This window comes from Saccopteryx leptura, chromosome 6 (genome assembly GCF_036850995.1).
Source record: "Saccopteryx leptura isolate mSacLep1 chromosome 6, mSacLep1_pri_phased_curated, whole genome shotgun sequence".
Taxonomy (NCBI): domain Eukaryota; kingdom Metazoa; phylum Chordata; class Mammalia; order Chiroptera; family Emballonuridae; genus Saccopteryx; species Saccopteryx leptura.
Genome location: NC_089508.1, coordinates 93,454,093 through 93,473,600, shown reverse-complemented (window position 1 = coordinate 93,473,600; position 19,508 = coordinate 93,454,093). Strand labels below are relative to the sequence as shown.

The 19,508-nt window shown below is 44.0% G+C and overlaps 1 protein-coding gene across 1 annotated transcript in view; it reads right to left on the bottom strand.

Moving 5' to 3' along the window:
* Positions 1-5,335: 5,335 nt before the first annotated feature.
* Positions 5,336-19,508, bottom strand: part of LOC136377132 (dehydrogenase/reductase SDR family member 2, mitochondrial-like) — a 35,231-nt gene continuing 21,058 nt past the window's right edge. Inside the window, exons 2-10 of the mRNA XM_066343655.1 lie at positions 13,571-13,642; positions 12,713-12,795; positions 10,708-10,786; positions 9,374-9,661; positions 8,943-9,044; positions 8,257-8,327; positions 6,481-6,532; positions 5,970-6,167; positions 5,336-5,446 (exon numbers count right to left, since the gene is read on the bottom strand). Of these exons, the coding sequence (XP_066199752.1) occupies positions 5,336-5,446; positions 5,970-6,167; positions 6,481-6,532; positions 8,257-8,327; positions 8,943-9,044; positions 9,374-9,661; positions 10,708-10,786; positions 12,713-12,795; positions 13,571-13,642 (1,056 nt within the window). The remainder of the gene's footprint in view (positions 5,447-5,969; positions 6,168-6,480; positions 6,533-8,256; positions 8,328-8,942; positions 9,045-9,373; positions 9,662-10,707; positions 10,787-12,712; positions 12,796-13,570; positions 13,643-19,508) is intronic.

Here is a 19,508-nt window from a genome sequence, read left to right as displayed (position 1 = left end):
AGTCTAATGTTTTTTTTTTCCAGCCTTCACTTCTCAGCAAAATGCAGTCATCTGATTCCTTGTTTATTGCTAGGAAAATGATGACTGCTCTGAGAAGCACTTAACAATGATTGTTTTGTCCCTCGTTTCCTGTATCCAGTTGGGTGAGGACAGGCAGGAGAAACCATGACAGAGATGGGCAGTAAGACACAGTCTGCCCCTTAGATGAGCTTCTTACCCAGTTTCACTGGTTGCCACATTTTCAATAATCATAATATTTCTATGTTTTAAAAAACTCAGGAAAAACAGAAATCCCTTTTTATTCTATTCCTTAGTCTAGCCTATTCCTTTTCTCATTGTTGATTAGGAAAATAACATTTCTCTATATTTAGCGCTTTGAAAATACATCTGCAATTATTTGGTACCACTTTCTTAAAAAGGTGGAGCCTAATTCCCTTCACCTTATGTGTAGGATGTACTCAGTGACCTGCTTTTAAAGCATAGATGGGGCTGAAAGGATGGTTTGTGGTGTCTGAGATTAGGAGTTGAGTGGGGTTGACTCTCTTTCTCTCTCTTGCGGACCACCTGCTCTGGGGGAAGAAGCAGCTGCGATGTTGTTAGGACACTCAAGCAGACCTACGGAGAGGCCCACCTCGTGAGGAACTGAGATCTCCTGATAAGTCATATGATTGAGCAATCATAAAATTATTGTAAAAATATGTATTATAAAAATAATTATTGTAATATATTGGGCCACCCATGAGGGCACAGGCTCCCTGATGTCAGGAACGCTCTGTTCCTCAAGGTTCTTGTTCCTGGGGCTGAGCAGAGGACAGAGCACATAATTCCCAGGTACATTTTTCTATTGACAAAGAGCACACAAGGGTTTAATATAACAGGTATGGTTCCATATCTGTTATGGAACCACCTGTGGTGGTTGCTAATATTTGCTGTCTGGGTCACCCTTCAGGATTAGAGGATTTATTACCCAACTACTGGGGGTGTGGCTGGCAGAAAGCCCTCAATATTCAGACCCCTTGTGGGTTTATTTAGTTGAAGAGGGCTGCCATGCCCAAGGTCATGCCCCCTTCCCAGAGCCCACATCAACTGATTGATTAATGAATGGTACAGAGCCCAGCCCTCTTACTCTAAATCAAGAGATCTCTGAAGGACCATCCCCTCTTCAGATCTCCTGCAGAGCCTCCTCTGAGGCTACAGTGCAGCTAGACTTCATCGTCTGCTCAACCTTGCTTCCCTTTCTTCCCTTTCACAGAAGGTGTTACCAAAAGCACTTTTTAATAAACTTGCATGTTGGTCTCCATCTCAGGGTGTCAGGAGAATTCTAAGAAAGCAGATGATGAGATAAAGGTTTTAGAGCTAGATTACTGACCACCTGGCTGGCATCCCTGCAGCACTGACAGAAAGTAGCTGTGTAATTATTCATCGGTTATGAACTGCAATGCTGTATTGGTGGAAGGGAATGCATCGACCGTTAGTTGCAAGGCATTTGAGAAATATGGGAGAAATAATAACTGTATTTATGCTCTGGAAAAAAACTGAGAGTAATCAATCAGTTATTAAAAGCTGTGTCAAAGCTGAAGGATCTCCTTGGAGGCAGATAAAGAGGCTCTTATTTCCTGCAGCCAGAGGGCAGAGAAAGCTGAGAATCAGGTTCAGGGCTGAACTGGAAAAGCAGAGGAGCTCCAGTGAAGGTTAACTCTCAACTAAGGCAGGTCTGCTATGACACAGGCAGGAACCTCGATGGGAAAGAATGGGACCCTACACATGAGATGGGCTATCAGAGTTGACACCCTGGAATCTTGAATCCTCACATTCCTATAGGAATCAAGGCATAAAAGCAGGAGTGGTCCTATTTATTGTCATCCCCAGTGACCACCTTGGGGGATATTTTTCCCACTCCCATATCTCTGGGCTTTGTGAATTTAAAGCACTCCCAAAGAGGAAACACTTTCATCTGAGGAGAGCAAGAATTTTGAACTATAAGCCTTGGCTGTCATTTGGTAATTTTGGGTTCCTTGTGACAAAGAACAACAAGGAAATAGGATTCTCCATCCTGACAGGACTAACTAACCATGATCATGAAATAAGACAGAACTCCTGTTACACAGTGTGGGCAAAGAAGATCACCTGGAGAAGATAATATGGGAAATCTCTTTTATTTTTATTATTATTAAGTAAGAGGTGAGGAAACAGAGAGACAGACTTTCATATGTACTCTGACCAGGATCCACTCAGAAAGCTAACTAGGGGGCAATTCTTGCTTATCTGGTGCCGTTGCTCCGTTGCTTGGCAACAGAGCTATTTTTAGTGCCTGAGGTGAGGCCATGACATTCTCAGCGCCTGGGGCCAACTTGCTGGAATGAGCCATGGCTGCGGTAGGGGAGGGAGAAATAAGGAGAAAGGGGAGGATTGGAGAAGCAGATGGTTGCTTCTCCTGTGTGCCCTGATTGGGAATTCAACCTGGGACTTCCACATGCCAGGCCCATGCTCTACAGCTGAGCCAACTGGCCAGGACTGGAAATCTTCTAAAAACAAATCTCTTTGCCTGAACTGTGGTGGCGCAGTGGATAGAGTGTTGACCTGGAATGCTGAGGTTACTGGTTCGAAACCCTGGCTTCCCTGGTCAAGGCACATATGGGAGTTGATGCTTTCTGCTCCTCCCCCTTCTCTCTTTCATTCTCTCTTTCTCTCTCTCTCCTCTCTAAATGAATAAATAAAATAAAAAAACCCCAAAAACCAAATTTATTTCTGTCTGATATAAAAATTTACTTCATAGATGTTCTTGCAAAAATATGCCAACATATATATATACAATAATGTTTCTATTGGAATTATCTATATTGCAAAACTAGAACATGACAAAATAATTTATTTATAAACTACCCAATCTTTATTAATAGGTAGTTGGTTAATCAGATTATAGTATACCCACCCAGTTTATGGGACACTCTGTTTCTATTAATGGAATTAAATAGATCTATATGTGTTCATCTCCAAAATGTATTAGTAAATGCAGAACTTAATGGGCACAATAGGCTACCTAAATCCTTTGATATAAATAAAAATGTAATTATGCAGGCTGATATATGCACACAATATTTTTCTGAATGACACATAGCATTTTTAAAAAAGTAGCGATTGCCTTTAGGAAGTGAAATTGGCAGGTTAAAAAAATTGTTTTAGACCTTTCTATAATATTGGTCTTACTAACCATATCCAGATATCATATTGCTTTCATTTATAAATAGTTAATAACAAATGTCTGGAAAGTGGTATTGTAAGCCATTTAAATTTTATATTTTATAATTTTTGTTTCAAAAATGATTGAATGCCAAGTAAGAATATACAGAAATCAGAAAAAGAAGTGGGGCAGATTAATATTTTGCTCCCCCATTTTGTGCTTCAAATAGTCTGTGTATTACATTTTAAGAGTTCAGACAAAGCAGCCCAGTGAAGAACCCTCTCATGTGCCTTCACCTGGCAACTCTTCACTCCCTTAGCCTCTCAGTAAGGTGAGCTATTTCTTACTGGTTATGAATAATTATAATAGGTGTCCACACTCTGTCTCTACTTCTCATTCTCCTCTACTGAGTCCCCAAGTTATTGATCTCACTTGTACAAGTTAGCAGTTTTGACTTTACTAGTCAGGGTAATGATAGCACTCAGGGAAACTAATAGATTCACAATGTGAGAGGAGGTATGGTTGGATTCCTTCCTTCCTTCATATAAATTTGATAATTTTTTTCTTTAGTGCAGTCTACTTGTTTGTATTAATATAAATATTTGAGTTTATAACTATCCACTGATTTTGCATTTTTCACTTATCCTGAGTGTGTGGTATTCTTTTTCTTTTTAAACTTTATTTTGGATAGCTTTTTTAAAAGTCATTTTATTTTTCTCTGTGTGCTAATTTGGTATATATCTCTGGTTTTATTTAGTGGTTACTGTAGAAATTACAATGCATTAGCTTAATGGTCAAAGTAAAAATTAATAGCTTTACCATCCTCCTGCTCTAACTGGATAGCATCTCTTTACCCTTCCACTGCCAATCTCCTCCCTTTCTCTCTCTGCTCTGTGCCTCAGAAGACTGACTCATACAGCTTGATCAGCTGACTCCCTTTCCTTCTGGTTGGGTATAAATACCCCTGACTCCCTCTCTGCTAGGTCACAATGTGAGGGCTGGGATTCTACCTAAGTCTGGGGCTCCTGTCGGCCGACCTATTCCTTCTAGCTACCCTCTTTGGTTTCTGTATCTGTTCCCTACTCTGTTCCTTCGGGCCTGGAGGTGGTGCTGGCTCCCCACTGTTTCCTTGCACCCTGACCATGACTTTGTAAATGATACTTTTATTAATCCCATCTCAAATTACTAGTTTAAAAGTTTGTTGGATTCTTGCTAAGATCCTCACTGGTACATATACAGTATAAAAACCTAAAATATTCTAACTCTATTTATTCCCCTCTAACTTACATGTCATCTAATTTATTTTTTCTAATTATGAAAATTTTCACTTATAATACAATGAATCAAAGCCAAATTCCTACTCACACCTATTATATTTTTAATATTTGAGAAATGTAATGTATATAAAAAAGTACATAAAATATGAATGTAAAGTTTAATTATTATAAAACCAGTGTCTATATAAGTATGACTCAGGTAAGAAACAAGTGGGAAAAGTGAGACAAGGTAAGAAAAATGTCAGCATTATCATGCAGGTTATCAGAGTGAGTCACAGGGTCCTATTCTTGCCTAACACTGAAATACCAGGTGGGAAGGCAGGACATTGATTCCATTTCTATCCTCTCTTGGTTAAGGCTCCTCTCCTCCTATTCACTCCCTTGCATTCTGGGTTGTGTCTGTGGAAAACCAAGCAATCTCCCATGGTGCTGGGGAAGTGCATGTGCTTGAGAAACTGTCAGGGTGCAGGGAACTGCCCACAGCTACAAAAGAGCTCAGTCTACACCCTTTCTAAACTCCCTTCACCATTGGTCAGCATGTCTTCTGGTCTAGGTTGCTAACTTCAAATGGGATGACCTAAGGTTTCATTCCTGAGGTCTCTGATCTCCTGATAACCACACTGTTGTCAGCAAGTGGTGGTTCCTAGTTATCCAGGAAGAAAAGAGGTGAAGAAAAGTGAAAACATTAATGACAGTTTTATGCTGTAAACTTTCTTTTCTGATGTTTTTTTATTGTTTCACACTCTCATTATGTTGAACTTAAAGTGTATAGTTGAAGCACAAGCTCATCATTTATATAGGTGACCCAAGATGGTGGCTCCAGAGCCACAGAGGGCTTCTACAATGAGAGGCAAGCCTGAGATCTGCGCTCATGTCCTCAGAGGTGGGGTGAGCAGCCGGCCACCACAATGCTCTCTCTTTTGATGTAGCTGGCATCTGGAGAGCAGAGGAAGGACACCACTCCGGAACAGTCCTCAGGCTTCCCATTCTGCATGGAGAGAAGAGGTGGGGCTGAGAGTGATGATGCCTCCCATGAGCCCTGGGCTCCTGTGGGCTCCTGGGAAGTGAAGACCCCCATGGGCATGAGAGAAGGGCTGCAAGTGGAATTATGTGGACTCTTCAAGCCTCAACTCTAAGGAAGAGAAATGGGTAATTGCCAGCAGAGGGGTGGTGATGGTCTTTATTCATCACGAAGGTCTGCAGTTGCATTATCCCAGATCTAGGAAGGACACTGCCTCACTCACAACCTACCTCTGGATTTTATTGAATGCCAAATAATTGTCCAAAAATTCTGGATCCTGAAGTAGCTAAAGGGAAAAGTGAAATGGTTAGTGGTGCTCGTACAGATGGAATCACATGAACTCCACATATCGACACCTTGGCAGCCGGGGGACACTCTGGGCTTGCCCCTCGCAGAGGACTGAAGTCTTGATTCTGTTGCTGATCCTAAAGGCAGTGGACCAGCGCATCAACACAAGAGTCCACAGGTGCAAGTCTCTGTGAGGCATGACCTGGTAAGGGAAGGTACCCTGGTGCTCAGTGGGGCAGGAGCAGAAGCTGTCCTTCATCCTCACCACTTGGCTGAAAGGTGTGTCAATGACTCCTGGCATTAGGCAGTTCACTCGGATGTTCTTTGGTGCCAGCTCCTTGGACAGGGTCTTGGTGAGTCCCAGAATGGCTGTTTTACTGACATTGTAGGCCCCTATTTGCTGTGAACAACACAAAGGAAAGTAGGTGGCATGAACGGAAACTGAGGAGGGGAGCTTCAATTGCATCCCTAGGCCTGTGCATAAAAATATCTCTTCAGCAGCAATGAGCGAGACCACTGGTGATCTCATAAGGAAAGGGTAAAAGGCTGCCATGCATGTCCTTTCTGAGAAGGAAGTTCGGAGACACCTCTTGATCAAATGTGCATGTAGGTGTGCTCCAACAGCAAGGGCCTGTGTTGGGAACTTCCTGGGCCTCTCCACTTTCATGGCAAATGGGCCTCTATTCTTTCTTTTCATAGAAGAGAATACTTACGTGTAGTGGGGTGTATACCACAAGTGAGGAAACCAAAACAACAGAGATTCCCCTGGCAAGAGAAAGAGAAAATAAGTACGATGGAGTCACATATAAATTGGGCAAATATACACAGCTGGGGCATGAAAAGCACTGGAGACTCTGGACCATGAAAGGGAGCGACAGAGGTTTAGAGCCAGTTAGAGCCCTCTCCTTCTTTCCTCTAGCCAGTTTCCTCTGTCCTAGAGCATCCTGAGGGCCAGGACCAGGGTTCTGTTCTCATGCCACACTTACATGCTCAACGTACATTAAGGGGTACTAGTACAAACACTTTCATGAAATACAGCCAACATTTGACTTTGTTCTAGACCAGGGGTCCCCAAACTTTTTACACAGGGGGCCAGTCACTGTCCCTCAGACCGTTGGAGGGCCGCCACATACAGTGCTCCTCTCACTGACCACCAGTGAAAGAGGTGCCCCTTTCAGAAGTGCGGTGGGGGCCGGATAAATGGCCTCATGGGGCCGCATGCGGCCCGCAGGCCGTAGTTTGGGGACGCCTGTTATTACTCTCTCTGCTGGTTTGTGGGTGTTCCACAACAGGCACGCTTAGGAGTAATATTCTTAATCTCAGAAGCTCCATGTCCCCTCTCAACCCTGGCCCTCAAGGATGCTCAATGCTTCCTCACTGACCATGCCTAAGGACCCCTGTTCTGACCTCACCACTCTACCCGCAGTTTCCTCTCACGGCAGATACTATAGACTCACGTTTCCTTTCTGGGACCTGTTTGGTCTTCTAGGAAATCTGCACTCCTGTCTCTTTCCCTCTACACACTCATCCCCTTTCCCTTGGTGTCTGTTCGGTGTAGGCCTGTCAATTCAGTGCTTTCTCTGTCCCTCAAGTGTTTTCCTTCATGCTCTCCTTTGATACAGAAGATAAAATGTGCTAAAATAATTATACCAAACAATCGTATGATTTTCACCTTTGTCTCCAGCATAATGACAAAATTCCTTCTGATCGTATTCAAGGCTGTCCATTATTTGACAATACCTGCTGTCCAGCCTGGTCTGTGACCTCTCCCTGCACTCACTCATGGTTCTCCAGGTTGTTCTATGTACCTCACACAAAGCAGGGACTATGGGGAAGATAACGGAGGATGTGGTTGTCTAAAAACAAAGAACGTTGGGAGATAAGAGCTGCATGGAGTTGAGAAACTCTACCACTGTTGCTGATGGCAGGCTGCGGGGTGCCTGAACCTGGACGCTTGTGCCCTGACCTGCTGCGTGCAGCTGAGAGGCCACTTTCAGTTCCCTGATTCCAGGACAGTAGGGAACTCAGGGCCTTCCTGTCATTAGCATCTTATTTCTGTCTTCCATTAGAGTCCTTGCCTGATTTTTGGGTACTCTAGACATTGCGTATTAATGTAAAGAGACAAGACTTAAAACTATGAAGTCAAACTTTCACAGTTCTAGTGAGACCACTTACATTGCTCTGATTGTAGGAGAGCTGTAGGGACTTGGACCTTTCTGTCTATAGATTCCTTGTTCTGCTTATAGTAGAGCCCTTGTCAGATTGCCTGGGCATTCTAGGCATGAGAGAATTACACTGATGGATTGAATTCTTTTGTTTGTTTAGCTGATGCAGAGTCTGAAAGACTCTCACTTCTCTGTGTTACTGACTCAGCTAATCCTGCTGTCCTCCCTGGAGGGCTAACTCAACATCAGCTTCCACTCACATCTACCTCCTCTGCTCCATATTTGACAGCAAATGTATCCTTCCCTTTCCCCTCTCTGTCTCACCCCCTCTTCTCCATGTGAGGCAGCAGCTGGTTCAGCAGCAGGGCAGGGGCCTTCAGGTTGACATTCAGGATCTGAAAACAGAGCAAATGAGGGGACAGTCGGGGAGGGGGACATTCAGTCCAGCGCATGTTCTCAGTGTATTCGCACATGTACCGCATTAGAACATGGGTGTGATGGCTTCTGCCAACAGGATGTAGGGACAGTGCTGGCTTTCTTAGACTCAGGGGAGGTAGTGGAGGGAGGCATCTTGAAAATGCAGGAATGTGGGGATGAGCCTGACCTTGCAGGCAGAAGAACTGGAGTCTGCAGGATGTCTCCCGTGTCTGTAAGGGCACCAGCTGGAAAACAATATCCTTTCAGGGTTCCCGCCTTGAGGATGAAACATTCTTAGGAAGGAAGGGAGTCATTCCCTTCTCTGTGTGCCACATTTATTGTGATTACCTGGTTCTGTGTTGGACCCTCCCAGCAGACTGGGAGTTCAGGGACAGTGGGGACCAAAACTGCAGTGTAGACTGTCTCACCTCCATCTCACAGATGGGGATTTAAGAGTAAGAGTCCAGGCATCTGGCCTTGCTCTTGCCAGTGAGTCTGAGAGGGGAAGGTGTGTGGGAGATGAGACGGAGAGAGGGTCACACGGAAGTTGAGGATGACATTAGCCTATCCTACCTGGTGACCTTAGACCTCACCTTGTCCCAGACTTCCTCACTGGTCCCCAAGGTACTTCCAACATTGCCAAGGAACACTGCCACAGACACCAGGATGTCAACACCCCCACAGTGTTCTAGGGCCTGTGGGGAGAAGGGAACAATAAGGACCAGGAGTCAGGGAGCAAAAGAGGTTTTCAGTGGGAGATGCGTCCTGTTTGCTGTCCCTGGGGCTATTCCTGGTTAAATCCAGGAGGGGACTACACCAGTGAGGGTAGAGAGCTGTCTATCCTCATCAGACTCAAAACATCTCTCTGCCCAGATCTGTGTCCCTATTCAGGTGTATGGTAGGCTCTGGAGTGACCAAAGTCACTTAATTTCTGTGCTTGTTTACTCAATCAAGTTATGTTTTTAAAATAACCACTATTACTACTCTTATTTACCCCTCCATGCCCTGATCCCCATTTCCTTACCGTGGCCACCAGCCGCTCCCGGTCCTCAGCCTTCCCCACGTGGCACGCGGTGCCCGTCACGCTCAGCCCCTCCCCCTGCAGCGCGGCCACTGCGCGGTCCACGTTCTGCTGCTTCCGGCTGCTGACCACCACGTGGGCCCCATCCTGGGCCAGACGTTGGGCGATGGCAAAGCCGATCCTGAGGGAAAACGTGGCAGTGGTGGCTTCAGTCCTCCCACCCACCTCTAGAGTCCTGTTTTGTGACTTAAATTGAATTCCATAGTGTGGTTTAAGAGCTGCCGCTAAATCCTGGGCGTGGGAAATAAGAACAATTGAATGCTTACTATGTGTCAGGCCTTCACCAAGACTAACGCTGTTAATTCTCACATCTATATGTATTATAATCATATGGATGAGAGTGTTTCCAGATCAGTTTAATAAAAGGAATTTTAAAAATGTAATGTTCCTACCTTATGACCCAGCAATCCCTCTACTGGGTATATACCCCAAAACCTCAGAAACATTGATACGTAAAGACACGTGCAGCCCCATGTTTATTGCAGCATTGTTCACAGTGGCCAGGACATGGAAACAACCAAAAAGCCCGTCAATAGATGACTGGATATAGAAGATGTGGCACATATACACTATGGAATACTACTCAGCCATAAGAAATGATGACATCGGATCATTTACAGCAAAATGGTGGGATCTTGATAACATTATACGAAATGAAATAAGTAAATCAGAAAAAACCAGGAACTGCATTATTCCATACGTAGGTGGGACATAAAAATGAGACTAAGAGACATTGATAAGAGTGTGGTGGTTCCAGGGGGGAGGGCGAGAGGGAGAGGGAAAGGGGGAGGGAGAGGGGCAAAAAGAAAACTAGATAGAAGGTGACAGGGACAATCTGACTTTGGGTGATGGGTATGCAACATAATTGAACGACAAGATAACCTGGACATGTTATCTTTGAATATATGTATCCTGATTTATTGATGTCACCCCATTAAAAAAATAAAATTATTAAAAAAAAATGTAATGTTCTATCAGAACATGTAAACCACTAGCGCTCACCGATGCTGTAGTCTTTCACTGCCCAGTGTTTTCTCCCTTTGTTTTGGCCAGAGGACTCTGGTGTAAATTGAACTTCCTCTAGCTTTGCAGCTTTCCTCTGCTCTGCAGTGTAAAATCTTTGATGCTGAGAACACGGTCTGCCCCCTCCATCTCCTTACTTTAAAGAGGTCTGAGGCACTCTTGGCTGGGGCTTGTTGAGCTCCTGTGATCAAGGTGAGAAAGCAGGTTTTTCTCTCTTGTACAAAGTATCTGGGCAACTTGGAATTTTGACTTACTTTTTCATTATGGAGGCTGGGTGTTGGAGACACAGATTTAAATATCATGGAGATCTGGAAGTCTGGGATATTAACAGTTCTAAAATAAAGGCATCCAAATTTGACCATGAAAGGTCAAAAGAAAGACAGAGTCCCTGAAGCACTCAATACCAGAATTCTCCCTTTCTTTTGCCTAAAGTAATGACTCATTCCAGACCGTGATCCATTATGGCAATTAGAGGATGACTGGAGATGGAGCGACATAGAAAGTGATGTGACGAGTAGGGGTTCATTTATAATAGCTCTCTTAGCTTTCATGAGTCATCATCCTGCCAGGGCCCTACTGACAGTGGGCACTCTGCAGTCTGTGGAAACTCTTACTCTGAGAGACCATAGATCTTTGGTTTTTCCTTACTGGACCACAACCTTAAAGGCCTCGGTGATATTCTCCTGAAAAATGGGGAGAGAGGGCTGTCCTGATAATGATAACAAGTTAAATATCTTAGGGTTACCCATCCTGTAAGTAGCAAAGACTAGTATCAAACACCACTCTAATTGATACAGAAACAGCTGATTTTCAAATATATCCTTCTTGGGACTTAGAAACTCAATGTTTTAGTAAGACACACTGAGGTTTAGAGTTAATTGTAAATACCAGAGCTGTGTAATGAGGTGGGGGTGTCAGGCAAGGATGTGTGAGAAGGACATCCCCTGGTCTGGGATGGGGAATCTAACAGCTCTTGGTCTCATGGACTCCCATTCACTCACCCAGTGATCACAGCCACCTTCCCAGCCAGGATACAGCTCCTATCTGCTCTTTTGCTTATCATTCTTGCTGAGAGAAGGACCGAGGGGCAGTGAAGATCCCTAAAGGCCCACGACACAGCTCTGAACATGGTAGTCACTGTCTGGCCTCCTTCCTCCTATACCCAAAGCTGGGGAAGAACCTGAAAAGACAGTCATATCATGACCCAGGTTGAGATCTGTGTCTCCACACATTTTTCATGAAAAGGATCCACTGAAGTCTCCGGGAGAGGTCCTACCATCCTTTACAGTTACCAAGAAACACAGAGCTGCTCTAGTTCTTTCCACAACCTATTGCCCAGGCAGGCTCCCCATCATAGTGAAGCACACCATCATGGTGCTGGGCCTCTGGTAGATACCTGTGTAATACTTGCCTGACTGACCTCCACACCCTCAAACAAGGAATGTCACTGTACTCTTCTGAGAGTCACATTTATACTTCTCTTCACACATTTATTCTTCCACAAAAAAACTTCATTGAATTTTCTCCTCATCCCCATCCTATTGCAACTACCTATCAAATTCTCATGGTTTTCCTTTGGTGTTGGGACTATAATTTTTTTCCCTTGAATTTTCACTCATTCATTTCCCCAAATTTCTACATAATGTACACATTGATTTTATATTTAAAAATCCACTATTAAGACTATACTTTCAGGGATCACTTCTATAGTTTGTTAAAAATCCACTATTTTTAAATGACCAGATTCTCCTCGAGGGAATGAGTGATTCTAGGGCTGGCACAGGAAAAATACTAGATGAGCCTGGACCTACCTGTAGTTTCAGAAAATAAACAATTGGTTGTTTTTCTTAAAGGATGAAGGGATGTCAAAAGGACAAGAGAACCAAACTGATAGAGCTCCAGGTGTCCAAAGCTAGAAAAAGTGAGAAGCAGAATAAATGACATAGTGTTGAATTTTAATTATTAGGAATTTGAATATCTACAGGGATGATCTTGTTAGGTCTGATCCCCTCAATCCAGTGATCCTTCTTCTCGCTCTACTGACCCACCCAACCCAGATGCAAGCCTGAGACCTTGCATTACCAATAGTAGCATTCCCTGCATAACTTGATGACAAGCATCCCACTCTTATACGACTTCTCCTGTAGCACACTCCATCCCATAACCTGATTCAATCATTCTTAAACCATAATGGAACCTGCTATCCATTGACCTGCTGATTTTTCATGACCCCAACCCGTCCACGCCCTCACCTCTTACCTTATCTGGCTTAGAATCCACGTTCCATCTGCAGCCACTCTTCTGTATGTGTAGTTGTTCCCTTGTTCCTGTCTTACACTTTTCTGTAAAAATCCCAACACTGCATAAGTAAAACTCTCCACTGACTCCCCGATAGCACATCCACAAATGATATTTTTAGACAAGAAGATGCAGTAGAAATAATGGCAGAACAATGGTAAAACGAGGGAGTGACTTTCTCTCGTGGAACAACAATGGTAAAGGGTCTTCCTTTAGATTTGGGACCACTCACCATGGAGGTCTTCAGTGCTGTCCTTCAATGCCACTTCACCTCCCTAGTCATTCACTTGCTCATATTCTTATACACTGTTATTTCATAACATCTCCTCTTTCCTCAAACTTCCAACATCTCCCACTTTTTTATGTTTTGCTGGTGATCTTGCTCCCAATTGTAAAGAGAATATAGAAGCTATCTAAAATAATATTACTATCCTCTACATACAGTCCCAGCTCTGTTTTCCCTTCTGTTACAGTGCTCCCATGGAAAGCCAACACTTCACTTTCGCCCTGGGTCCCATTCCTGCTCACCTGGCAGTGTTTCTTGTGAGGCTGTGGACAGCTCTGTAGCTGGTCCTATGAATCTGCTTGCCCTCCCTCCCTCATTCTCTGCCTCTGCTCTTCACTTTTGCTGCCTTGTCCCTCCTCACCCCCCAATAAAGTGTTATTATGTAAGCTTTGCCTGGAGTTCTGATTTCTAAAGAACCCACCAAGACACAGCACTGTAACTGGTGTTGGATTGGGTTGGAGTCTACATAATGACAAGGTAAAGTTATAGCCTCAGGTTCTATCCTGCTCAGGTCTGTCATGTGACTTTCAGACCTTCTGAAGGAGCAGGTACTTGATGGTTAATGCTTTTACACCGAGGCCAGCAGCACTGGTATAGGTCTCTACCTATATTAAAAGAGAAGTAGGAGTGAAGTTAACTAACCAGGTTTTGTTTCGGGCAAGCATGACCAGGCCATTTGGAAGCATGACCTGGGGAGGAGAGGATTGAGTTGCTTCCTTCTAACCCAGAACCTTCTGTGCTAGAATTGATGTGAATGTCCTCCTCTCACCTGGATTCTTCTTCTTGCATCACAGCAGTTAACTGGTGAAGTAGGGCTAGTTAGATGGTGGATTTGGAGGTGGCAGCACAAAGAGGCATAAATGATCTTTTCTTACTTTTAGCTCAGCCTTGCACTGAGTAGCTGCTCCTCAAATCTATTTGAAAACAGCTTTAGGTATAAAAATCTAAGCAACTTTAGCCTTTTTTTTATCAATTTAATTCAACAAATATTTATCAAGTGACTGCTCCCTGATGACCAAATAATCACACTGAGTACTTTGGCGCAGAAAGTGCAGTGTATGGGGAAACAGGGCTCGATTCTAGGGCTCCTGGCGAGGTGTCTTTAGCAGTATGATCCTCAGGGTGTGGACAGCCTGCAGGAATGATAGTCAATCTGGGAAGGCTAGGGAGCTTGCTGCTGCAGATTTTGCCTATTCTCAGCAAAAACACACAGAATCCTGGCTCCAGGGCCCTATTGGCTGCCTCTATGGCTAGCCATCAGAGAGTTCAAACTGAGTGTGTCCAGCTGAATTCACCTTCCTGCCCTAAATCTACTTTTTCTCCTGCACTTATTGTACCACCTCCTCTCCTGTTAGACATCAGGCTGTTTAACAAAATGACCCTTCTGCTATTGTGTATACTTACGATTTAAATGTGAATTGTTATTTTTTGGCACAATGATGTGGCTGTCTTATGGGGCCATACGTTCAGGTCATAGCCCTGTGGTGACACTGAAAGCACATGGCCTTGGGTATTCGTGTCAAATATTTACAGAGGCTCTGGGCCTGACAAAGTAGTGCCCCCGGGATGAGTTAAGCAAGAGAGAAGGACACTCATTTGTCTTTCTGGCCCTTGCTCATTTGGCCTGAGCTTTGAGGAGCCATGTTATACTGGAGGGCACGAGCAGGCTGAGGGAAAGACAGCTAGTGCCGCACAGGAATCATGGAACTACGTGTGTGTCTCATCCATCACTGAGACTTCTCAGTAGTTTGACATTTGAGAGGGAAAAGAAGATGGCTGAATTATTATGTCATCGCATCTGCCTGGGCTGGATTTGCCTTAACGGTTCTGCTCATGGCATCCATGAGGTTCTTCACTAGCGTATGAAAAGTCATGGTCATAAATGACTTCCTTGTGCCTCTCACTCTTGATATGGGTATTTTCCTTTCTTTGTTTGTACAGGATTGTCTGTGTCAATTCATTAGTATCTGCCTCTTCGTCCATTGTCCTCCGCACTGTTGGGGGTCTGGAGCTCCATTTCTCAGGACCACTTTCTTCTGTGGCTGTGAGTTAGAGAGTGCCAACAAAAGGTCTGATTTCATGAACTAGCAGCAGTTTCCATATTGCTTCCCAACCTTTCCAATCATTGTGCAAGCTGCTAATTTCCTTTCTTCTTGGAGTACAGAGTGCTTCTCCTTTACCAAAAGAGCCCTGACTGATAGAACATTGCTGCAGTGCCCCCCTGTCCTCTTGTGATAGTGGTCAGAGTGGTGGCTGTGGACAGCTCTCATTTTTAGAAGATTTATTAGTACTGTATAGTAAGCCAAGCAACTTCTGATAATTCCTTCAGCCTTGTGACCAGAGGTTCTTGCTGTACAATAGTAGTCACTCCCAATTCAGCAGGACAAATGGTCAGTTCTTATTGCCTCTCCTCTCATGGCCTTCTTCTATTTGCTGAAGCTCAATGTGATTGGGGCACTTCACTTAAGATGAGCTGGTTGGTTAATGCATGGTCTGGCTGTAGTCTGAGATTACTGCAGTGAATGATATCTAATGAAAGGGACAGATGTCCACTTCTCTTTTAGGGCTACATGGGGACCACTTCCTCGAGAAATCAATGGAATGTGTGTGCCACATAGATATTCTGGTTCAGTATTATGTATTTCCTTTGTTTTTAGCACAGTATTTGAACTAATACTTCCTTGGGTCAGTTTGCTGTCAGGATCAAAGGAAAGTATGGACAACATGAGGATGAGAGGTCTTGGTGCATGCCGGCCTCAATATATAATGTGGACGACTGTAGCAGACACTGCCATTCTACCACCCCTTCCTTGTCCCACAGCACTCACCAATCCCACTCACAGCAGCTTAAGACAAGCTCCTGTGAACATGCCCAAAGGCTTTCGCTGGTTGGGGGACATTCAGCTGGGGAGCAGGGGAGTCCAGAAATGCCAGAAAGTCTTCAACCAATGAAGAATGAGAATCAGTGGGTAAATAACCCCATGTTCTTCATGGATCATTGGGAACAACCCTGGGGAATGTTCCATCTCTGAGGCATATTTTGTGGAGGTTCTTGGGGTGGGGGACTGAGTCCAAATTAGATTTAGCAAACAAATATTACAAAATACACAGTAAATTTGAATTTCAGATAAATTACACTATCTTTTTTCTTTATTGTTCCTTGTAATATTGGGACATATACATAATAAATTGTTATTTGTTTTTATCTAAGATCAAAGGTTTTTTTATTTTATTTTATTTTTATTTGCAGAGACTGAGTCAGAGAGAGGGACAGACAGGGACAGATAGACAGGAAGGGAGAGAGATGAGAAGCATCAATTCTTTGTTGCGGCTCCTTAGTTGTTCATTGATTGATTTCTCATATGTGCCTTGACCAGGGGCCTACAGCAGACTGAGTGACCCCTTGCTTAAGCCAGCGACCTTGGGCTCAAGCTGGTGAGCCTTGCTCAAACCAGATGAGCCTGTGCTCAAGCTGGTGACCTCGGGGTCTCGAACCCGGGTCCCTCTGTGTCCCAGTCGTGCTTTATCCTTGGTGCCACCGCCTGGTCAGGCCTAAGATCAAAGTTTAACCTGGAGTTTTGTCTGGCAAAACTACCAATAGCCCAAAGCAGTGGCTTATTCTGTAAGGCTTCCTTCCTTTCTGTCACCCACATCACCCTCACTTGCTGGTTCTTCTGAAACGGGAATATTTGGCTAGTGTTACCTGTCATTAAAAATGCTATACATAGAGACAGGGATTGACTCTTTATGGGTACTTTGTTCAGGTGGCCAATGATCTGAGATGGCAGGTGTTTTTTTCCCATCAAACACCATCTTGACATATTGTCTCAAATCATTCTTTCTATAAGGAGAAGTAAGGGGAGGTGGGTAAGGGGTTTGAAACCCTGGGGAAAGGTTTGTTGCTCCTAGGCCTCCAGAAGGGATGGTTGGGTTGGGCATTTCAGACACCACTTTGATTGACTACAGCTCTCCTGACAAACAAATGATTAATTGCTTGCAGGCCTCCTGAAGCAACTATTCTGCTCATAAAAATTAGGGAATATTTAAAAATAAATATGAAGCTATAAAATATCCCCTAAGTTTTGTGAGCAGTATATTTATATGCATGAATTCCTAAACCCATCAGTTAAGACTCAAAACTTAAAGTGTTAAACACAGCCTATTGACTACAACTAGAGCTAAAAATTTAAATGCATGAGTTCTCCTGTCGTACCCCACTGTAAGTTTTGACTCAGTTCTATAAAATTAGTTTTATATGGAAGTAATCATTTGCTGTTGAGCATATATCTTAGTCTTGTAGGTGTACTTGTAAAGTATTATATACTTTATGGTTGATCCACGTAAAAGGCATACTGTATGTAATAATGAGCTATGATACTGAAAAAGATAAAATAAATGAAAACAACAAATTTCTCTCTAAGACCAGTAATTCCAGGCATCCAGGAGGTTACCATGACTGGCACTACAAATGTAATTAAAAATATATTTGACAGGGCTAGAAAGTGTAAATCACTGCTGCAGTCCAGTGCAAGGGAGAGTTCCGATAGAGTCTGGGTGGTGGGGGACTTCTGAGATAAACTCAGGATTCTTAGACAGCATGGTCCTTCAGAACTGTTTGCAGGGTCATAGGAACAAACCCTCTTTCTATATATTAGAAACTATCTAGTTTTTGGTAATTTAATGTGACCAATGGCATAAGATACATTAGTGGTGGTGTTGCAATTCATTGCTATATCTCCAGAAAGCATAAAACAGTTTTTTAGCCCAGTTGACAAAAGTTACATATTCTCCTACTGGGGCTATTCTCTGGTCCCCTTCTTCATTCTCCTGCTAAGGGAGTTTAACTTTGCATGGCTAGCAATATCCCCACACAGAAAAAGTCAAGGTTGGGGCAATATCCTTGTCTTCCCAGTTTTGCCTGTTGCTAGGCACCTGGGGCTTTCTGCCTTGGTGACCTCCTGTACCTGGCTTATAGTCCTTGCTCTGCTCATGTCTGTCTAACTGCCTATTACATTCCCCCTCAAGGATCATGTCCCTGAATTCATTTAGGGAAAAAAAGGCACAGGGTCTCTTCTGTAGTTACTTCCTGCTGAAGAGGAGCAATATTTTTCTATCAGTACCAAGAGGTTCTTGCTCTTTGTCAGAGGGATGATGAGGCCTGGGCTTGGGAGGAGGTGATGATGATGTTTAAAGAATCTTTTATTTTTATTTATTTTTTATTATTATTTTTTCTGAAGCTGGAAACGGGGAGAGACAGTCAGACAGACTCCCGCATGCGCCCGACCGGGATCCACCCGGCACGCCCACCAGGGGCGACGCTCTGCCCCTCCCAGGCGTCACTCTGCTGAGACCAGAGCCACTCTAGCGCCTGGGGCAGAGGCCAAGGAGCCATCCCCAGCACCCGGGCCATCTTTGCTCCAATGGAGCCTTGGCTGTGGGAGGGGAAGAGAGAGACAGAGAGGAAGGATGGGGGGGGGGGATGGAGAAGCAAATGGGCGCTTCTCCTATGTGCCCTGGCCGAGAATCAAACCTGGGTCCCCCGCACGCCAGGCCGATGCTCTACCACTGAGCCAACCGGCCAGGGCCGGTGATGATGATGTTTAGAGGCAGTACTCTCCAAGTACAAATAAGTTTGTAACCTGGTGGAGTGTAAGGCCAGTGGCCACCGTTGTTGTGGCCATGCAGGTTCTCATTGCATTAGGGTCGACAGTCAAGGAACTGTGGAGCCAGAAAATGGTGAGCCATTTTGTGTATTAGAGTCTCATAACAGCAGAAGAGCAAACAGGCAGGGAAGACTTGTTAATCCAAAATCGGAGGGACCCGAAATATGGAAGACAGGAACAAGGTCCATCGTTTACACATTAAAGCTTTATTGTCTAGCTTGGCCAAGCAGCGGGAACTCCGACAGAAATCTGACGGAGAGCGCACCGGCCCTTTGTTCTACTTAGTTTTTATAGTTTTGTAAGTGGGAAGTACAGAAGCAAAAATTGCAATTAGAAGCCCCTTACCGCTATTGGTTATAGTCACATGTCCTTTAACATGATAGGACCACGTTCAATTTGCAAACCATACATCATTTTGGAGAAAACAAAATTTACAAGTCAACACAATGGTAGAAAGATATCTCTTTACATATTAAAAGGCCTTCCTATATTTTCTAGTGTTCATCCGCCATCTCTCTGTCCAGAGTCAGAGGTATTAACCACATGCATTTACATAAGAGAGGTAGTTTCCGTGGGGACAAATGCCCGCAAATGGCTCATAGTTAGAAGAAAAGGTTTATTTTGGCTTTTCCCTTCCTGCCCCAGGCTAGCCATTCACTCCTTTCCCCACAGGTGTGGTGGAATGTCAGGGAATTCATGCTTTCCTTCCCTTTTCATTTACAATACAATGGCAAGAGCCATCCTGGTTATGCCAATCACACAGTACAGAGACTATGTCTCACAATTTCTTTGCACACCTTAACCCAAA